The sequence below is a fragment of the Pygoscelis adeliae genome, unplaced genomic scaffold (genome assembly GCF_000699105.1).
Source record: "Pygoscelis adeliae isolate BGI_AS28 unplaced genomic scaffold, ASM69910v1 Scaffold139, whole genome shotgun sequence".
In the NCBI taxonomy this organism is placed as follows: Eukaryota; Metazoa; Chordata; class Aves; order Sphenisciformes; family Spheniscidae; genus Pygoscelis; species Pygoscelis adeliae.
This window is the reverse complement of record NW_008825613.1, coordinates 400611-422613: the sequence shown is the minus strand read 5'-3', so window position 1 is coordinate 422613 and position 22003 is coordinate 400611. Positions and strand designations below refer to the sequence as shown.

General features: G+C 39.1%; 2 protein-coding genes across 2 annotated transcripts in view; both read right to left on the bottom strand.

Moving 5' to 3' along the window:
* The window catches only part of LOC103924271, a 391194-nt gene that overhangs the window by 292836 nt on the left and 76355 nt on the right, over positions 1-22003 (bottom strand). Inside the window, exon 3 of the mRNA XM_009332762.1 lies at positions 2271-2431. Within this exon, the coding sequence (XP_009331037.1) occupies positions 2271-2272 (2 nt within the window). The 5' untranslated portion in view covers positions 2273-2431. The remainder of the gene's footprint in view (positions 1-2270; positions 2432-22003) is intronic.
* LOC103924270 (protocadherin-15) overlaps positions 1-22003 on the bottom strand; it is a 376716-nt gene that overhangs the window by 278358 nt on the left and 76355 nt on the right. Inside the window, exon 3 of the mRNA XM_009332761.1 lies at positions 2271-2431. Within this exon, the coding sequence (XP_009331036.1) occupies positions 2271-2431 (161 nt within the window). The remainder of the gene's footprint in view (positions 1-2270; positions 2432-22003) is intronic.

Sequence of the window (22003 nt, the reverse complement as noted above, 5' to 3'; positions counted from 1 at the left end):
GTCATTTTTGAGTCAATTTTCCTTTCAGATTCTGGAACTGCAGCAATGCTATAACACTGTAAGAAAATGTCTCTATTTTTAAAGTGTTTCTCTTCAATGAAATTAGCATAGATGAGAACACTCTTATTTATTTTGTACTTTTAATCTTTCTTTTCATAAAAGTCAAATTTAGCCTGACAATATTTCTTTAATGCTCTTAGAAAGGAGCATACCACACAAATTTTATGCTGCCTTAAAAGAATCTAAACTAGCAAATTCTCAGTTGAGCATGTCAAGCTTTGTAAGTGAATTGTAATATTTACAATTCCTTTGCTCTCTCTCACATCTCATAAGCCAATGTACACAGCTAGAGCAGGCTTTTAAGAAGTGTCATGGGACATGAGGTGAGCAGCACTTCTCCTGCCAGACAAAAGCAGCAAACCAGAATAAAAATGTGATATGTAAATACATGATGTTCTGGATTTGGTCTTTTTCACAGGAACATAAAAAAATAGTTTGTTGCCTTTGGTAAAATATGACAGAGTACAGGACCAATATTACTTTCACATACATACAATTTCTGCTGGGTCAGTGCTTAGATTTAAAAATCAGATCTTTGAACAAACACTCATCAGTCTAGGCCTTTATAGGCAATAAATGTAAATACATAATGGCACAATGTAACAAACTGTTTATGATACTGGGGACAAATTATCCCAACACCTTTTAGCAGTTCCTTTCACCTTCAGTTCTGATTTATTGCTATTCATCCTTTCTAAGTACTTAAAGTTTTGGAAGAAAAGTCTGGAATTTTCTTTTTATCTGATTTTGTTTGGAAAACATACTGTCATTCTTAGTAAAATCAATCAATGGAATCTAATAAGATTTTATTTCAAGAAAAGTAATAAAAAAGAACAGGATCAGGCTAACTGAATCAGCAGGGAGTTGACAAGTGGGCACCTCGGAGAGAAAAATGGGAAGAGTATCCAAATATATTGAATGCAATCTTACATGCATTGTGAATCAGAGAGTACAATTTCTGCTCTGTAATAAAAAACTGAATTTTAAGGTTCAACTTAATAAAGCCCCAAATTTTATTGGTACTACTAAGTTTCACGTGGCTTTAACTTGAAAGATGAGAAAAATAGTTTAGTTTTGTTTTTTTTTTTTTTTTAAAAAAAAGGAACCACACATGCTCTTGAATGATTTTGCATTTTAGGGGTTAGCATAGCTCTGGTTCTGAAGGCTGGAAACAGCCTTTAGGTAAGAGCCATATTAATCAAGTCCATGACATACATTTTAGATTTTTACTCAATCAGTGGGGTTTTTGCCACCATGTCCCTTCTGCCATGTTTTGTGCTGCATACCTTTGCTTCACCTATGAAAACAGTTTGTGAATTAAAACTAAATTAAGAACAGCTGAATTCAATTAGCTCTTTAAACCTAAAAATGGAAATGAAGAAAAATTTCCATGTTGTTTCTGGTACTTATGAGTACATGTCAAAACACAAGGAGAAGACAAATTAATCAATCAAGCTCATGTTGATTACAGTCATTTTTGAGTCAATTTTCCTTTCAGATTCTGGAACTGCAGCAATGCTATAACACTGTAAGAAAATGTCTCTATTTTTAAAGTGTTTCTCTTCAATGAAATTAGCATAGATGAGAACACTCTTATTTATTTTGTACTTTTAATCTTTCTTTTCATAAAAGTCAAATTTAGCCTGACAATATTTCTTTAATGCTCTTAGAAAGGAGCATACCACACAAATTTTATGCTGCCTTAAAAGAATCTAAACTAGCAAATTCTCAGTTGAGCATGTCAAGCTTTGTAAGTGAATTGTAATATTTACAATTCCTTTGCTCTCTCTCACATCTCATAAGCCAATGTACACAGCTAGAGCAGGCTTTTAAGAAGTGTCATGGGACATGAGGTGAGCAGCACTTCTCCTGCCAGACAAAAGCAGCAAACCAGAATAAAAATGTTTTTAATTCAGTAAACAAGTCAAGTTTGGGTCGATATATATTTCTGCCAACCCACACATCTATTTGTTCAGTCTTTATTGTTGTTTTTGTCCACATACTTGTGCAGAAACAGTCAGGTTTCTGCATGCTCCCAGTAAGTCCTAATGAAGAATCAAATTAACTCTCTTCACATCCATCTGGGGACAAAAGATAGCTACAGCTATTATATTCTAGCAGGTCTTGTGTTTATGGTCTTTCTATGAGCATACACAGATTCAGAAATTAATGTCTCTGGGGAGAAAACAAACAGCAAACCCCAAACTTACATCTCTGTCCAGAATTCGGCCAGTGCTATTTAAGTATAACCTCTGGCTGATAGGATCGAGGATCACCCAGTAATCTACGTTGTCCTTTAAGGAGAGTTCAATGGTGGGGTCAGGCCCTCCTGCGATCCCTTTGATGAGCATATTGTCAACCAGGACAGTGCCTGCAAAAACAATAAACACACGAGGGAGAAATTTATACGTGCATCTACATTTTTATGTATTTTCGTAACTGCAGCACTAAAAATACTGCTTTCTAACTAGGTTTTTCTGGTATTTTATGTTTTGAGTGATGTTTAAAAAGTCTGAACCTTATTATCTGTAATGAAAAACTGCCTCTGACACTGAAGCTATTTCAGACAATACTAGAAGCACTTGCAATGCACAATAATTTAAGTTGACAATGAGACCCATCATATACGGATATCTATCTAACACTATGAGTTTTTTCTCCATTGAGTAATCATCACCCAATCTCACCTCAAAGAAACAAAAGCACTGAAATAACAACTGAAACTGGAATAAATTTTCTACAGCAAGAGTGACACATCAAGGTGAGGGGAAAAAAAGAATAGTTACATAAAGCTCTCCAGGAAAAAAAGAGGTTTTGTACCTTGAGTTGCTCTGCACCAGAGGACTACATTGCAGCATAAAGAAGTGAAAACTATATCTACCAAGAGAAAGGTAGCACTTAATTAGGACCAGCCATTTATTCAACATATGTAACATGGTTTTTTTCTTCTCTTGTCCCATCCTGTCAGTTAAAAGTCTTGCCTAACAGCTCTATTAGTCAGTTCACAGTACCCACGATGTACGTAACTTCCTGTGTAAAACACTCCAACTTACTTTCCAAATGTCAAGCATTACTAACTACCCTAAACATTGCACTCCGGTGCCTCAGATTTGCATGCACTGTATTTATAAACACTTCTCTAAGATTTAATTTTTCTGAAAAATTAACACTACCCAGTTTTCTTCACACTGAAATATTAAAAGAAATGATCTTTGTTTAAGTTCACTGACAGTTATGAAGAAAATCTGTGAACATCACTAGCTGCAGAACATTTAAATTAGTTAAAAATATTTATCACATAACCTCCTGTATTAAGGGCCCAAATAATTTATTCCAAAGTGGAGAGTAAAGTTTCTTTACATCTTTGCTTTATAACAGCAGCGACTGTAGAAATATGTCCATCTGGGGGGAGCAGTTCTAAATTGGGCCAATGCTTTTTCTGGATAGAACAGTAAAACTAATTCGTGGTCTTAGCCACAGCAAACTGGTTTACAGACCTATTGAGGAAAACACCACAGTAACATTTTTTTCAGTCGTTTATTTTGAAACTACTTCTTATAACACAATAGAGATGATGGGAAGAAATACTACCAAATATCCGTAACTTTGCATCAAAGACTGGTTTCAACTTAGAGGAGCAATACCCTTTTAGCCACGAGAAACACAGATGCTACCCACGTGTTTTAGGGCTATCAGCACGATTTCTTGTGCAATACCATCTCTACAATTACACTCTGACCCAGTAGCCTGAACTTGCATACAACTTTCGGGAGACCACCACTAGTTTTAATGTAAAGAAGATTTCACCAGGAAAAACAAGCTGATTACCAACCCTGTGACAGTTCACAGTGTTTACGTCTAGTCACCAATGTCTCTCAAATCTATAAAATCCACCAGCTTCTGTGCATTGCCCTCATTATTATGCCTCAATGACGATGCAAAGGTCAGCAATCCAAATTTGAGGTCATCTGAACAAAAGGTGCCCCAGAAAACCCTCCCTGAAAAAAAAGACAAGAAAAGAAAAAAAAAAAAAGACAAGAAAAAAAAAAACCACTAAAAAAAAAAGGAGGAAAAAAACCCCACCAAGATAACAAACACCACAATCACCCTAATGGCTTCAGTTGTTTTAATTTCTTCCAGTCTTCTTATTCAGACCTGAAGGCGAAGTCTAAGTTCTGGCTACATCTTCACCAGCACTAATCCCAACAGAAGGCTCTACACCTCCATTTGAATGACTCTCAAGGGAAATAAAAATCTGCAATTTCCACCTGTAAATGGCAGAGCAGTAGGCACTTCAGCAAGGGCCACCTGTGCATAGCAAATCTATAAGGTGGCGCTTATAGAAAATATTACATGTACAAATTCTTGCTGGGAAAAGGAGGAGCTTAAGGGATGGAAGAATTGGGGCAATTGAAGAAACCAGATGACATGGAAAAGAGAAGAGAGGGTCGTGAAAGTAGTGGAAAAATATACTGCAACAGCCGATTAGGAAATAGAGGAAGGAAAAAGCAGCAACAGCTTCTGTCTGCTCTCCCATGTTGAAGTCTAGTAAGTCCATGAGGAGCAAAGGGACATCACAGCACAAGTTACCAGGACACAGAGCTACTACATCTGCCTGCCAATACAATGCTTTTGGATGCTTAAGCAATCATGACATATAAAGAGGGTTTATTTCTCTTCTCGGAAAATTGTTTTAAAAAAAAAAAATTTCCTACAATGAAAACTGGTCCCTGGTTTCTACAAAAGATTATGAACATAATCCAACACTAGTAGGTCCTGATTTAAGTGACAGTAGCAAAGGGAAATTACTTTCAGACTTTGCAGTGGCACTGCCTGTAGAGAAACCCAGCATATGCAATGCTAAAGGAATTAGACCGATAATCACGGCAAAGCTCTGACTGCTAAGAAAATAGTCTGCAAGGCCATGCCCCTGTGAAGGTAGCAATTACCCTTCCATGAACTGCATACAAGTAATCAGAGGAAAAAATACATACCTCAAAGGCATGTATAAACTCCTCACAGGACAGTGTGCATTTGGAACTGGCAAGACACAAGGGCCTTAATACCAGAAGCACTTTCTGCATGTTAAAGATTGCGCTCCGGTTTAGTTACAAGCAAAAAAAGAACTATAATTTTAAACTGCAACATCTATGTAAAGAGGAAAGTGCTACAAACCATGCCAACAGTGGTTGTAACGGTGTCCTGATGGTGGCATACACCAAATATTTTACTACCTGGCATTTGCAGGCAGCTTTGGTTCAAGTATAGACTACATACATCATGGTTTGTTGCTCCTTGTCCAAGGAGGCTTTGTCCTCCCTTGCCTAGTTTCTAGAATATTGACTTCTGCCAAACTCAGCCTTCTGCAAGAGCTGAAGAGTTCAAACAACTTTAATTTTTAATGAACCTGAGAATAAATGATTGCAATTACATACTTTAAAAAAATATTTTATCAACTTAAAATCTTGACGTGATGATGAATTTCGTACAGTCTCTAGTAAACCACTGCTACTTAACTGACCTCACTGCTTTGAATTCTGCATCTCATTTGACTTTCCTCTATTGCACTCTATAATAGCTATCTGCTTGATTTAACAAACCACTTGTACTTGGTTTGTTTTGATACAGTGACTCTTTTGTTCTTAAAAATGGACTGTTTTTTCTTCAGATATTCACGAGGCACTTGTACTCTGTCTTCAAGAGACAGCAGTTTGCAAACAAGCCTTTTAATAGCCACCCTTAAAGTATTATTCTTCTAATTTACAAAGAATCTGACATTGTGGGTCTTTTTTCTTTTTCCCTTTACATGTCTATCATTTTGTTCCTTACATCCTGCCTCTGTCCTTGGCCTAAAATGCCAGGGAGGTAACCTACGAACAATAAATCTGAATACACGCAGTTCGATGTGACTGCATCAACAGGTTGTCCATTAACTCTCCATACACATGAACACAAAAGCAAACATATCCCTTGATATTTCCAACGCACTAATAATAAACATAATTATAATAAAATTATAAATATTATAATTATTATAAGCAATATAAAATTATAATAAACAATAAGTTTAGACAATTTGCTTTCGTAATTTTTTGCACAAACAGAAGTTCCAATAATGCTCTAGCTGAAGTGAAATCTTTTACCTTGTTATAAAAGTTACATACCTTCTCCTGCAATTATACTGCAAGTTCAATTTTACAGTTTGGGGGGGGGAGGAGGGGTTGGTCAAAGTCTGCTAAGGGCACCTGAACAGGATGCTGCCACTCACGGTGAGGAGAGAGGTGGTCCATGTAGATGCATGTTTCATGTTTCCAACTTCTGGGAAGTTACACTCAAACGCCCAAATGTTCAATAGCGTTTCAGCACTATTCCTTGGACTTCTGTCCTGTGTGCACAAGTCATTGAAAAGGACACTTGCGACTAGAATTAGTGATATTTTTCCTGGCTAATTAAAAAAAGACTACTGTGAAAGTTAGATGGCACATCAACACAAGTAGATTTTAAGAACAGCTTTTCATCTTGTGCAGAGACCACAATTTGGGGGCTTTTCCACCTTCACTGAAGCCTGATGATGACCAAGATGTCTTGTCGAAAGACCATACAGATTTTCAAGGGATTAGTACAGAATAAGCCTCAAGGAATCAAAGTCAAGCAAGTTGTTGGCTAAAAAACAACAAAAAAAGCCAGAAACCAACAGACTGTACAAGACAGGAAAGATCTATTATTTTCAGGTGTAATATTATTTTTCTGAAAGTAATGACATTTACTCAGAAATGTTATCTGAGCTTGTTGGGAATTATTCAACATGTAGCTACAAAATGAGACAACAAAAATAAAAATTATAAAGCGCTGTAAACATTGTAACAATAGTTCTACACTAGACTATTCCTCTGTGAGGAATCCAGAAGCTGAAAATCTTCATTGGGCTGAAATAATAGGGAAGGGTTTGTTTTTACAGATCAGTCTCCACCGAAGGTGATCTTTCTATGGCAAGGGCATTACGAGGGATTCAGGTGCAAAAGCCATGAAATACGGAATTTGCAGTTTATGCTCTACTAAAGACAGCAGACCTGCAGTGCTCAGTGAGGACTCACTTATGAAATGATTTAACACATCTTGGGATTATTTTAGTTGAATGTGTCAGCAGAGCCTTTTTTTAAGGAGTCAGTGAATTACAACTGGTCTGGGAATAACCCGCATGTCAGCACACGAATCAGAAAACAGGATCTAGTAGAATGAAACCTGCAGCATTTTACATTTAGGAGTTAAAAGGCATTCACATCAGTTGCCAAAATGCAAGGATTACAAAACAAGGGTGTTGTTTACTTCCACCAGTAATATTTCAAATTTAAAAATTAAACTCGCAGCTAGAGGAAAGCATCGTATTCTTCCTACTTGAGGCAATAACTAAAAAGACGAAAGAGCCAGGAGCAGGGTTTCTCTTTCTGCAGTCGCTGAGGTCAAGGCATGTGGAGCACATCCCACCTCCCCAGTGACATTACCAAAGGGTTGCACGAGGCAAAGGCTCAACTTCGTGCCTGATAGTGGGACTTCACACATCATGGATGGCCAGCCCCAGTGATGTTGAAGAGATATACACCTAACTGTGACCAATTAAGCTGTATTTCTGCAGAAATCCAAAAACCAAATTGGACGGACCTTACCCTCAACAAGGCTCTTGTAAACAACATCAACAGCATGTAGCCTACCACATGCTCAGTACTAGATGAGCTGTGTTCAGCACAGAAGATTGTGAGAGATCCCAGAAGCACCTGAGCACTCACAAGCTACTGGGCTGAAGCCAAAGCCTGAAGCGAATTGTGTCTGAAGCCAAGGCAGAAGTATAATAGTCCCCCCAAAGTTTTTATCATCCAAATGTACTTATCCTTCCTTTGAAAACAGTCTAAAACTTGTTATTCTTATTTTCCAAGTTGATGAAAAGATAAAACCACCTGCAACAGCATGATTAACCTCCAATGTCGCCAAATTACATTAGCAGCTATTTCAGCTGCATTATGTACAAAAAGGCTAAAGATAATAAAAAAATCATATACTGCTGTTCACACAGAACATATTTTTCATTTCAGCATATTAATCAAGTCTGTATAACAACGCCAAATAACACGTCAGGAAATTTACATTAAACGTACACGGTGTTTCCTACCCTGGAACACCGACTATGAATTAATTTTTCATGGTACCCATCTGGAAGAAGTGACTTTAGGAAAGAATCAGGTAGCTGATGCACTGTACCCACAGAGGCGTGGTACATTACATGAGCAACATGCCATATTACTTATTCATTTATGGGAAAGGAGGTAGATTTCCAAAAGACAAGTGAAAAGAAAAATTGGTACTTAAAAGGCATATATATACATACACACACACACACTCTCACTGAGCTGCAGTAAGGGCAAGTACCAATAGCTGTCAATAGACGAAGGAAACTCATCACTTGTGCATTCTAAAGCAGTGGGGGTTTTTCACACCCAGTCTGTTAAAAAATGAAAACCAACCAAGCAAGGATAGTGAGAACAGAGAGCCTAAAGAAATGAGAAACTCCTGCTTTGTAAAGAGCCACTGAAGTTTGCCCCTCTGGACAGCAGCAGGCTGGCAAGCTCAGACTTGGTGGTGGTGACGATGAGCAGCAGCTGGGCTGATGCGCAGGTGGGGACATGCACTGGAGCTGGGAAACCCAATATCAGACAGACACAGTGGTGAAAAACCTTCTGCCAAAAGGTGAACAGCATTCCCATTGGTGCCTCCACTCTTGCATCTTCTTCTGGTCAAGTTGAAGAGACCAAAGCAGGCAGAGGAATGTCAGAGATTCAGGAAGGTCTCCATATGCCTGTCCCACCTCTCTGTGCTCAGGACCATTAAGAACGTGCTGCAGAACCCAAGTTCCACCTGCACACACCCGACAGGTTCTCCTTCACTCGGTGACTCCTGAGCAACATTTACACAGCATGCAACACGCCAGGTTTCTTTCAGACAGAGCAAATGTGCGTTAAAAAAACACCTGTATTTCCATACTGCTTTCCTCTGCTTGCCACTGATTGTAAAGCAATTTGAAAATTTTCTTATAGAAAGGCATTAGATGGATGAGTTGAAATGGTAGTTGCTTTTTTTTATATTCTACAGTTTTCATAGTTAAACCTATATCATAAACTTATTTTTCTACATTTGAAGGTGTATGTCTGTAGCATAGGATGGATTAAATAGCAATAAATTAGAAGTCAATGGAAAATGAAAGCCTTATTGCTGAAGTAAATTCTCAACATTATCATGAACTTAGACCAGTGCTGCAGGTTCATACACAAAAATAGGATAATTCTACAAAGCCATGTCCTGGATTACATATTTCCTATTCTCCATCCTCACATCATCAGTAGGGATCTCTGAGAAGTTTCCAAGGTTGTTTCAAGATTGTTTTCCTGCCGTCCTGGCTCGTCTTCTCCTCCTCTCCTAAAACCAGCACGTTATTTCAGCCAAACTAGGAGTTTGACAACTTCAGGCTTAAGGCTTTTATTCCTAGTCCTCCCACACGGACCTTAGGCCTTCCCACCTTGAGCCACTATAAGAATTTGTGTACTGTGGGGAAAAGGTCTGTCCTTAAGGCATTGTACAGTACCAGTTTGGGTCCGTTGTAAGTGAAGGTGACCCATTTTCTTGTTTTAGTGCTTCCCAGCCAGCATGAAGACAGAGACCTAGCACTGACGACTCCTGACCCAAGCTGAAATGACAGAGCAAGATGATAGATGTCTCAGAAGCAGTTCCCAACTGGGGAAAGGCAGAAGCACTGGGATCACAGCCAGTTCAGATCATATGTATGCCTGTCCTGCAGGATGTAAAGAATCACAGTCCTTCCTCCCCACCTTCCCTCCACATTCATAAACAATGGGACCAGAGTCCCATAAAGACATAGAAGAAGCACCTCAGTACTTCACACACACACACGACTCATATGTGACTGAAAAATCTGACCCACAGCATTTACACTCTACGTCAAAACAAAATAAATAAGGATGAAAAGAAACCTTAAGAGGAAAGCATGACGGTCAAGCGCTAACTACTAAATTCACTAAATATTCAGTACTTGCCTTCCTAGGTGCATAAACCTAGATTAATATTTTTATTAATTCCCCCAACTCCCCTTTTAAGAGGATGAGCAAGAGGTGAACAGACAAAGAGTGACTGTGGAAAGACATAGATGGATGCCCAGGAGAAAGCAGAAGGCAAAGAGGAAGCTGGAAAGCGGAGAGTTTGGGTCACATCACAGCACTGAGAGAAGCAGACATTTAAAAAAACCAGAAGACAGAGCAGGGATACAGGAAAAAAGAATTCAGGCTGCAGAGAATATACTATCCTAACACAAATACCACTAAGGACTGGGAAGGCCGGGGGTCTGGCTGGGGACAAAGTTTACAAGTTGCAAGTTTACTCTAAGTCCTGGGTCATACATTATTCTGCACAAAGCCCCATCCTGTAAAATTATGATATCAAAGGAGCATCTCAGACAAAAACAAGCACCCTATCCTTCCTCGCATAGTTAAAGAAAAAACTGGAAATGATGAATACTAAAGGCTTGAAACAGGAAAACATGAAAACAGTTGTTCAGAAATCCTTTTTCAAAAACAACTTTTTTTTTTTAATGCTCAGGGTTGCAGCAGCAGGATAATTGCTTGGTTCACAGAAGGGTCCTCTTATTCCTCATTTAATGTTTCACTGAGGGAAGGTCACCACCAGGCCTCATGCTGAGGCCACTGACGTTGTTCTTGTACTCTCTCTCTGCAAGAGCTTCTGACAGAAAGCCTCTTCGTGCCGAGAAACCCAAAATAAATAGGGTAAAGCATACCAGTGTCCAAGGACTGACTCAAGTTTGTTGATTTTTAACATACCATTGTTTTATTTCTCCATGACTCAACAGAACCCAGTACTTCTACTGAAAGATTAACTATATTTGTTGGATCTCAACAGACTACATTTCTCCACTATACTGCGACAGACTACACAGAGCAAAATCCAGAGTCCTACTCTCAATTATCATAGCAGCAATCTAAGGTAAACTGGAAAGAGATGTAGCTCCCTCCTGAGAGTATCGGAGCCATGGCTACAGTGGCTTCTTCCTACCCCCCCCTCCAGCAGCCACATTTATGAGACCTTAAACCAAAAAGTTAGCAGAAGGACCCTTTACATGAGGCCTTTCCAGCATTTCATTTCTCTTTCTGTACCCAGGTCACGAGGTGCACTTTGCTGTGCCTGCCCGCCCATGTCGCTGACAGCAGCATACCTCCATCACCCTCCTTCCCTCCAAAGCTTTCTGCTTCTCACATTTTGCCCTCCCTTTCACTCAGCACTGGGGTCAGGAGCCTACATCTTTGAACAGAGCCTCTAAACATCAAAGAAGGCTTTTCTCTACATTTAGCAGTATTTTTGCAACATGGGACCACAGGAATGTCTTTAAGGGATCAGACTATGGTCTGCAAAGTCCTTTACTAGATGTCTGACAATACTCTGCATTGCAAGTGGCAAAGCAAAACAAGTCTGCAGGAGGCAGGTGAGAGAACGGAATGTCTTTCCCCTACAAAGGATTGTTTATTTCTATTTCAGTCTTCAAAAACTTCGCCTTCCGGGAAAATTTTCTATTTTCCTTAATATTTGTGATCTTTTTTGAACCCGTTCTAACTCTAAATGGTACAGAAAGCAAATGCAATCGCTTTCTTCAAAACATATCTAAAAGTTTACACTGAATTGCTACTGAAAGTTCAACCCTTATAAAACATAATTTACAAAAGATTGTTTTTAAGATGAAAAAAAATTCAGTCATACTTCATCCTATTTAAAAAATATTATTATAATGTAATTATAATATATAATATATTATATATAAAATATATATGACTGACAAGTGTGTGTATATATATTTTTTTATATATATAAAAAAATAAAATTGCATATGCAAATACCTGTACAAGATCAGACCAAAGACCTATCTAGCCTAGTATGCTGGTTGCAGCAGAGACCAACAGGCAATGCTCAAGACAGATCTAGATGTCAAGTGACCTGTAGTTCCCTCCACCGCATGCTCCTTAGCTCCAGATCTCCCTTGTCTGCGGGCTTACTGGCTTTACAAGTAAAAAAAATACATTTGAGGTATTTACAAACCACACAGGCTCTTCTTGAAAAGCTTTTAAAAGCTCACAACTGCATACACTGAGAAGGCATCAATCATATTCTGCTCAAGGAACTATTTCTAAATAGCTAACTATGCATGTGTTCAAAACATATTGACCTGCTAACTGAAGAAAAACTAATGATCTGACCTCTCTCCAAGTCAGCAGACGTTCTCCAAGCAACTGGAGGGGAGGTCAAGGTTGCTGGCTGTGGGGCAGCCAGGAGGACTGCCGCAGAGGTCCAAGGGCTTTTATAGCAACCTCCCCAGCCCCCAGACTTCCTGCTTATCTGCCAAGTAGGCTGTTGAGTCTCTGGCAACCCCACAATGGTAAAATGTCTACTGAAATAAAATTTTGAAGGACCTTGAATTGTGGGATGCCTCTTTTATTTTTTATTGTAGCAAATGGGACCAGAAACGGATTGCTAAGGTTGACATAAGATTCTCCATTATTTATACAAAAAGCTGCCAATTCTTGAAAAAAATATCCCCAGATCGGTGCTCTCATACCAGACAAAGTGTACAGACACAAAGAAAATGACCATTAACAGAAATGTTACCTTATAAAGTACTGCACATACAATGGAAAGGCTATCAAGACAAAAAATAAAAAAGATACACAGGCTAAAATTTCTGGGAACATCTGAAAAAGAAAACATTCCTCTTCTTACCAGACAGCACAGAAATAATAAAAATGCACATACTACAGTCGGCAGTGAGATAAGAACTCTTCGGGCTATTCCAGCAACCACTTTGTTCCTCGTCTCACTTCCCAGAAGACCCTGGCAACAGCAGTTCTTGAAGGTGATTTAGATTTTTAAGACACAGCACACAGCAACAACAATGATATGTATAAACAGGCAGAATGCAACCACTTTCAGTGAGGCTTTTGAGAGATGAAGCTATTTGGAATTAGAGAAACTTACTCAAGTTACACACCCTTTGATAAAGGAAGCGCATTAGCATCATTAAGTTTCCACGTAAGTTTTTACTGTACTTAGACAAACTCTTTTGTGAGAAATAAAAAAAACAGCATGGGAATTATCCCCGCATTTCACTGGGACAGATGATGAGGGAAAATGCTTTCAAAATGACTGAAGGTGATGTAAACAGGGAAAACAATGCTGTTAAGGAGAAACAAGTCCTTGCCTAAAATCAAAGCAAATGAACATGCAAACTAGTTGGAGATTGGAAAGACAAGTCAGACAGGGAAAACAGAGATCTGATAGTTGGTAGCCCTGGCTTCAGGAACTGGAGTAAGAGCCAGACATACAAGCTCCTCACCTAAACCCAGGAAAGATCATGAGGCTTCTAAGAAGAGGAGACCTTCAGCACTGGATGTCTTCAGGAAGACATCAGACAAACTTTCATCAGAAAAAAACCCAACCTACTCTTGAAGCCAGAGGAATGAACTGACAGTTCTTTATTCTATGATCCTGTTATTCTGAGAGACAGAGCAGAAACACCAGCAAGTTTTACTTCCATTCACACATTGGACCTCTTCCTGAATTTGGCCCAGTTTATGAAAGTCACAATTGGTAAGTTATTCTTTGCCTTACTAAACATTCAGAGATGAGAGAGAACCAGTACAGTGAAGCCTTGGAGCACAAGGGGGCACGGGAACGTGAAACTTCACAGAATTCCAGGTTATGGAACGGCGATGTTCTGCCACGATTCGCAAGGCAGAAATTACGCCAAAGTAACGGATGTTTCTTGCCACAGTACCTAATTCTACAAATTAGCTTTTGCACTGGAACTTATCACTTCCGAGAGTAAGCTTATTACACCTTGCCGCATTGAAAACTCTTGGGTTTATTTTGGTACTTTGGGGAAAAAAATACGTATATTAACAAAGTTCGTGTATATTCCCAGCCAGAACTGTGCTCCTGGGAATGCAAATTCTCTGATTGTGTGCATAGATTATTAAGTTAGGTACCTGCAAACAAAATGATTTGCATTTAAAAGGAGTCGTGTTCCCAGGGATATCCAAGCCTTTCCATTTAAATATATTATCACAAAACCAATCTCATTTCTATTTCAGACCTATTTCATTGAGACCATATTAATAAACATTAATAAATGTTGTATTTACTCTTCATCCGCCAAGTAGGTATAAGCCAGGACAAAGCAAAAACAATTTTAGCTGTGTGACTACAGAGACATTAGTAGAAGCCCAAGACACACATCCAGCTATTTTCTAGCACAACACGTTTTAGATTTAATTTACTATGTCTGTGCAACATGGTCAAGCTCCTCATAATTAAGACAGACCCACACATCCCAGACACAGCAAAGTCACCACGCGCACACAACTGAGTCCCAATTTTTTGCCGTGTGCCTGGGAAGTCCCAGCATCTACGAGTCCAGTCACAGTTTCTATCTGCACAGCATTTCTGGGAGGAAACGTGTTTGGTACAGCCGACAGGATCAGTGGCACCTGTAGTCAGCAGAAAGACACAGTGTTTTCTCATGACCTTTGCACAGACTGCAAAAATCACCTGCAAAACACTCGTCTCTGCTACCTTCCTCCTCCAAACCTATGAACAGACACCCTCACCTGCAAGCACACCACAGTTTCCATCGCCCATTTTTTTGTTCATCTAACCCAAAACTGTGCCATTGCATTCAACCCAAAAGTTCAAGCACTTTCCTTTAAATTTATTTTCACTTTGGGCTTTCTCTTCCTAAACCCTTCCTCAAGTTAACAGGTTCTGTGTCTGTCTTTGAATGCACTCAAACTACATCTGCAACCTGCCATACTGAGTGCAAATGTGCCAGATTTTAAAATCAGAAATTGAAACCAGCAGCACTTATATAGCGTACACTGACCAGTCCTTAAATGAGACAGAAACTTGCATGTATAAGTTGAAGAAATGCAGCTTAGAAGAACATTTCTGCTGAAAACTGATAGTGTTCCTGAATTAACTTGGTGCCAACTGCAATGGCTTTTTTTTGAGGCAACTACAGACCGTGTGTGGTAAAGTTTGTATTTGTAGTCCTTCCAATTCCTCTCGAGATCCCCGACTGATAATTTTCTGATAACACTATTTTTAAGTTCCTGGAAATATTCCCTATCTGTCAGGATTGACAAATGCTGCTGCAATACAAACAGGTTTTCATCAGACATCTGCCTCATTTTTTGCTTTCTTGGTTGCTGGGAACACAAGACCAGGCTCTCCGTGTCTACATGCACCAGGAACACAAAGGAACCTGAGCTGACACCTGTGGTTTCACCTTGGACCAGCTCAAATGCCAAACTTGACCTGAAAATCCCCCCGAGAGCATAGAGATCTCCAGGGTGAGCCCATGGCTCCTGAGCTCCGGGACAGGGTGACCAGCGGGAAGGGCTGCAGCCAGGGCTCTTCAGGCTTTAGGTTCCTCCTGCCAAATGGGAAAACCTGCAAGCCCCCAAAACTCAACGTAGGGGGAAACAGCCAAGTTGGAGCAATTAGAGTTTCCTGGCTCTTTTTTTGCCTCAGGATCTTGGAAGATGCATGTGAAGCAAAGGTCCTCCGGTTCCTCCTCCTTGACCAACACTTGCTACCTGGGTATCAGCTGCTTTATGCACAAGATGCATGTGAATTGGAGAGACTGGTTGTTCCATTTCATTTATATTTTTCTGAGAGGATATCATATGTCTATTTCTATTCTACAGAAAATAGAAAAAAAAATCTAATTTTCATTCTAATTCTAGAAAAATTACTTATTTGTAATTACAGATTTTTGTCACTCAAGAAATGCCAAGCTTTGGCTAGGTTTGCCTCTCAAAATAGAAACCTATATTTCAAAATTAACCTAAAATAATCTCTGGGATTGTGCAAATAGGGTGGGACTTGAGCTCTTAATACAGGCAAGCAAGCTTAATAATAATGAGGCAGGCATGTGCTTAGGGGGGGTGTCTTTGACCAGTGAAATTCTAACACAAACTATTTTATTAGAATGAATGTTTCAGCACGCAACCCACAGAGATGGAGTGCAGGGCAGCTATCCGTTCATCACGTTTCCTCAGGAAAGCAGCATATTCAGGTAATCTGTTTTAGAGTTCTCGGGCACGTTTCAGAGTGTGTCAGATCACAAATATGTATTAAAAACTGTTTTTGTAAATCTTGTTTGCTTTCCAATTCCTTTAGCCGTTACTCAAGCAAATCAACATCGGGGTTTAATGGTTCTCTGTTTAGAAAAGTCTAATTTACACTTTAAACACTCAAGGACTTATAAATAATGAAACAGATCAAGCGTTTATTTGGGAATACTGTGATCAGGTAGTGGCCATTGAAGGCGTGAATTAAATGACTTGAATGTTTTCACTTTAATTTGGAGCCATCCTAGGACCTGTTTGCATACTGTTCTGAAAGGAGCAGCAGGAGCCTATAACACTCTGCTCTGAAGTTGAATTATTAAAATTATAAAAGGCCTACCTAAACATTGCTTACAGCTATCTGCGTAACTTTTTTTTAATATTTCCTAGGCATCTACTGTGCACTGTAATAACCACACGTATCTGTTTTCTCCTTATAAAGAAGGCAAAAAAGGACAACTTATTGATGCTTATACATCCTCTCTATCTTCTCATGCTACTTTCTGCAGGGAAGTATCCTGAGAAAAAAAAAATTAGCATTGACAGCAAACCTGGATTTTCTTGGTGCACCCCATTCAATAACAAAGGCAGAGCAATTAAAGCCATGTTTTCCAAAATCTTTCCCCAGCATGACTGCTAAGTCTGAGTTTGGCTCTAGTCTCCCAGCTGCAGATGCTGGAAGGCCACAAACATTGCAACCTGAGCCTGAAGAAAGGGGAATAAAAAGGTGAGTGCGTGGAAAATGCAGGGAAAAGCCACCATCAAACATCATCCAGGTAGAACAATGTATCACAGACCTAAATTTGTATCTTTAACTAGATTTGGATCCAAGTCTTGTTAAACAATAATTCAATCTTACTGTACTCTACTGCTACAGTATCAGTCCTATTTTCAGAGACAAAAAGAACCCTTACAGTAGGGAATGGAGCACTACAGATCAAGTGCACACTGGACTTCATAACAGATAAAAGGAAAATCCATAATTTCTTGGAAAACATCTCATCTCTTTCGAAATACAAAACTGGGAGATGTAATTTTTCAGAGAATGAAGGAAGGGACTTTTTATGATGCCTCAGCAGCGGCAACTGGAAGACAAACTACCTCAATTGACAAATGCCAGAAGAGCCCAATAGCAAGACAAAAGAAAAGGAGATTCTGCCTTTGAAATTTATTCCTTTCTGATCTGTAGTAGTCTGGTCTTTGGAGGAGGGGTGCACTTTTTTTTTTAAAATAGCCTAAGCTTTCTAGGCATTACTGCCTAGCATTCCCCTTCTATGAGGACAGGGAAAGCATTCTCCTTCATGAGGAGAAATCCTTTCTTTCCCTGTGAATTGCTTTATTACAGAAATAAAAAGCATAAGAAAAGAACTTTATTATGAAATCTGAAAGACCATTTGTAACCTACAGCTGTGTATAAACTTCCATAAATCCAGTTGATGTCAAGGAATCAGAATTTCAAAAAACTGACAAAAGAGTGGTTAAGAAAAAGAATCACATCGCCAGTTTCAGAGTAGAATACAGAATCAAGCAATTCAGATAGCAAGCAGAAAGAGTGATGGGTTACAATGGACAGACTGATAAAAGTATCAGTTTAACATCCTTCCATACTATTTTATTCTCATTGCACTAAAACACACAAGATCTAGCTGATTTATGTCACTGGTACCAACTCATGGTTGGGTTTGCAGACATACCCGTAGAAAACTAAGAAAACCAGAAACACTTGGCACTATGTCCTGCCTAGAAGCATTTTTTTTTCCTCTTTGAGGACATTCAAAAGCAAGTTCTAAGCCGTTTTGTTGCCTCTGCGACCAAGCACAGGGTTTGAGTTATGAAGAAGCCAAAGTCCTTAATGTGACTAAAATGTTACATTTATCAGGGGAAAAAGCCAAACCTGTTAAAGCCACACTACTCACCAGAGACAGTCAATTATTTCAGACTTCCCTGACTTGGGTGTCAGGGAAGCAGCGACGACGCATCCAGCTTACGAGTATAACATGAGGATCAGGTTTTTAACTTCGTCACTTACCTTGCAAATGATGATTCTTTTTTTTTTTTCCCCTCAGATGGACCTGCTCTTTCTTCAAAGAGAAATCACACTCACTAGAAGGCTGTCTGAACAGGTCTTAGCATAAAAAGTCATCTAGTGAACTGAAAACAAACATTTAGAAGAGGCTCATAGAGAGCTCACAGCCTTTGATTTTGCTTGTAATCTGAAAGTTCTCTTAAGAAAAGCCAAGTTACAATACAATATTAGATTTGTGATTAACTCAGTTTTCGCTGTTCTATTGTATGCCCTACAGAAATGAAAACTTTAGGCATTTGCTTTATCAAGCAGTTGCAGCAAATTCTAGAAGGAAAAGAAAAAGCCTTGGCACATAATGAAGCAAAAAAAACCAAAACAAAAAACCACTGAAATGATAAAACATATTAGTGATTATATACATGCACAATTGGTACCACCTGACTTGAGCCTCAGCCAAGCTTCTTACTATAATACTGCTGAGAACCTCACAATGTTTAACCATCTGAGATGACTTAATAAAACAAGGGTGTTGTCTTAAGACAGTAATTTTTAACAACAAAAACAGCTGAAAATAAACCTCTTTCTCCTTTTAAAGATTCTTGCACCTTTTAATAGTTTTAGATTATCTTTTTCAGAGCAGGAATTTGAAATTAAGCAAAGTGTAGAATCACACCAGGGACGTGCCTTTTGTCACCCTGTGAAAATTTGCCCACGTGCATGCTGCTGAATAAAACACAACTCACACATGTTCAGAACAGGAGTTGGGAATTTAGCAACTATGCTATTAGAAAATGCCATCATCTCTGAGGACACCTGTACGTGGTCCCATTCCCCACGGCAGCTTGCTTACATGCGAGCCCCCAGCACGGCAGCGCATCATCCATTTCCCCACGTTGCCTACTCATAATTGCAGCTGGAAATCTCCAGGGTCTAAACTGGGATTATATAAAATGACCACAAGAACAGAGCTTCTCTAGGAATGAAAACCGGCCAGAACTGGGATGCAATTCCATAGGCCAAGTCATGTGATTGCTGGCTCCTGCGCAGCACATCTATACATTCCACCTGGATGACGAGCAATCACACTATGAAAAATGCTGCCTCATGATGCAACGTCTGGTATCTTTTTCAGCACAAAAAATATTCCTTATGAAAGAGTCACACCTGGTAATTTTTTTTTCCATAGATTTTTTGATAATTCACGTCCAAGGCATTCATGTGCTCTACTGATGGATTCAGCTAACAAGACAGCTAAAGCAATCGACTTAATTGGCACCATTTAACAAACAACTGCCCAAGATCATGGTGTTAATCAAGTTTCAGTGGTAGCTTAAAATGGGTGTGATGGAAGTTAAAAATTGAATTTTCAGAATGTTGATTTATTTTTAAAATAAAATAAGCACAATGTGATTCAGACTTTTCCCATCAAAACTTTTAGTACATAGTTTTTGTTTTAATTTTATGCTAACCTGGAGGCTACTACCGCCAGTAAGAGCTCGGGATGAGGGGATTTTAACTGCTTCTTTGCAGTATTTTAAAACACAGAGAAAACTACAGAAGTTTGAACCGTATAAATTTTCCTCTGTACTTCTACCATTAAAAGTTTCAATGGAGAATACCTTAAAGTAGCTCTAACAGTCTTTTCAACTTATTTATATATTTTTTCACTTATTCAAACACAAGCTTATGAGGCAAAATCACCACTTGAATGCACCTAATTTCCAGGAGAAGCTTTCAATCTGCTTTTCAGTCACCAGGACTGTGCAAGCTGCTTTTTCTACACAAGTGAATTAAGAGGCAACGGAAGAGTGAACAGCATCAGTGTTCACTCCCAACACTGAGTGTTCACAATTATTCAAAAACTTCCATGTTTTCTTACTGCTTTTCTTCAGGTAAGTTTTCCTCCATGTTTAAAGTCATGGTGGAGTAGAATTTCTGGGCTCTCTCATCTGGTAACTTCCCAGAATCATTCCTTTTACAAAACCCAGGCATTTAATACACACAAAAGAAACTTTATTGGTGGTTTTGCATGCAGTTAGTTGCTGCATTAACCAGCAAATAAACACAACTTTATAAAAGACAAACTTTTTAAAAGTCACCAACACATCTCCTTAAAAGCCCGTTACAAAATGATGTGTTTTAGATTTATTTAAAAAGAAGCAACAGGAGTGTAAAACTACCAAAAAGCTATTTTAACAATTTCAGAAAGATTCAACAAAAAGTTTCAACAAACAGAAACATTTCCCATTGCTTCTCTAAACAAAATTTACAAACCAGAGAGGTTCATTTGTCATTAACACATAAGAGGCCGCACCACGGCAGCTGAGGAACGCAAAGCTCCCTCAAAGAGAGGTCAAAAGAGCAGCTAAACCAAGCACAAGATTACATTAAGTAATCCACTTAATGCAGTTAAAAAACAAAATACCTGCCCTAAGTAAGGTGCATTACCTTATACACTGGAAAGCACTGGTTCCTGCCTTGCAGCTGAGGGACAGTAATCGTCAGGTGGGGAGGGCTAACTTCTTAAAATAAATTGACTTGATGGCTTGCCAGCCTGTGTGCATACTTTAATCCTGTGTGGGCCAGTGTGACTTGGAGGTTTGGGCACTGCCGTAAATATTTCACATTGTACCTCAGGGCAGGCGGAGAGGAGGAAAAGCCCTCTGTGCACCCTAAACCCTCCAGGTATCCAATTTCTTAAATAAATTCACATGGGCTGCGTAATCCAGGATTATGTGCATGTTATAATTAAACGTATGGTAACTGCCACACATGCCTACACAGATATAGGCTATTTTCCATTGCAAAACCCTTATAGTAACCAACTAATTTCTCCGATGTTACTCTTTTTATGCACCTTTGAGACTGCCTTTGAAACAGTCTTACGGTTACTACGATTATCTTCTCAGGTGAGAGAAGTCAGAAGCTCTCTAGCCTCCTTCACTTTGCTCTTATAATGTATCGCTGCAAAGCGAATTGACTATCTCTTCCAGAGCCTGTCACCACTTTGCCAGCTCTAAACTACAGCTCTCTGGAGGCTCATATTCACAAGAAATCCTTTACTGAAAACATTGCCGACATATTAACAATCAGAACCAAAACTTTGCCATAAGGTGGCCATTTAAGAGAATTTCTAATTACATGGATGTTAGATAGTTAAGTGTTCTTGAATACTAAACAAATATGCAAGTAAAACAGTTGATAGCCTTCAGGAAGCTGTGCACGGTTAACTTCCAATACCACGTTCCACAACTTCAGCAAGTTGCCTAAAAAGGCACCTAATGATAAAGTTACTTACAAACAAGTTTGCTGGGGACAGGCTACGGAGCTGCAGCTATGAAACCACAACTCTAACTGCAAGAAACCTACAGCATAATTATTGCCCACCACAAACTTCTTGTGCCTGCAAAACCAGGTGTACAAGTACAATAGGGAAAAATACATCTTCACACACCTGACTGCCATAACAAGATGATCGTAGTAGTTCTACTCACAGAACTCCGGTATCCCTGTACAGGCGCTGTGCAAACGTACCAAAACAAAGCATAGGAAGAAAAAGCCCAGAAAGCAAATCCAGTGAAAATGCAGGAAAAGTAAAGTTAGTGGTTTTGGATTATCTACTTAGACTTGTACACAAGTGGTTTAAACACCTCTTGGTCTCATCCCC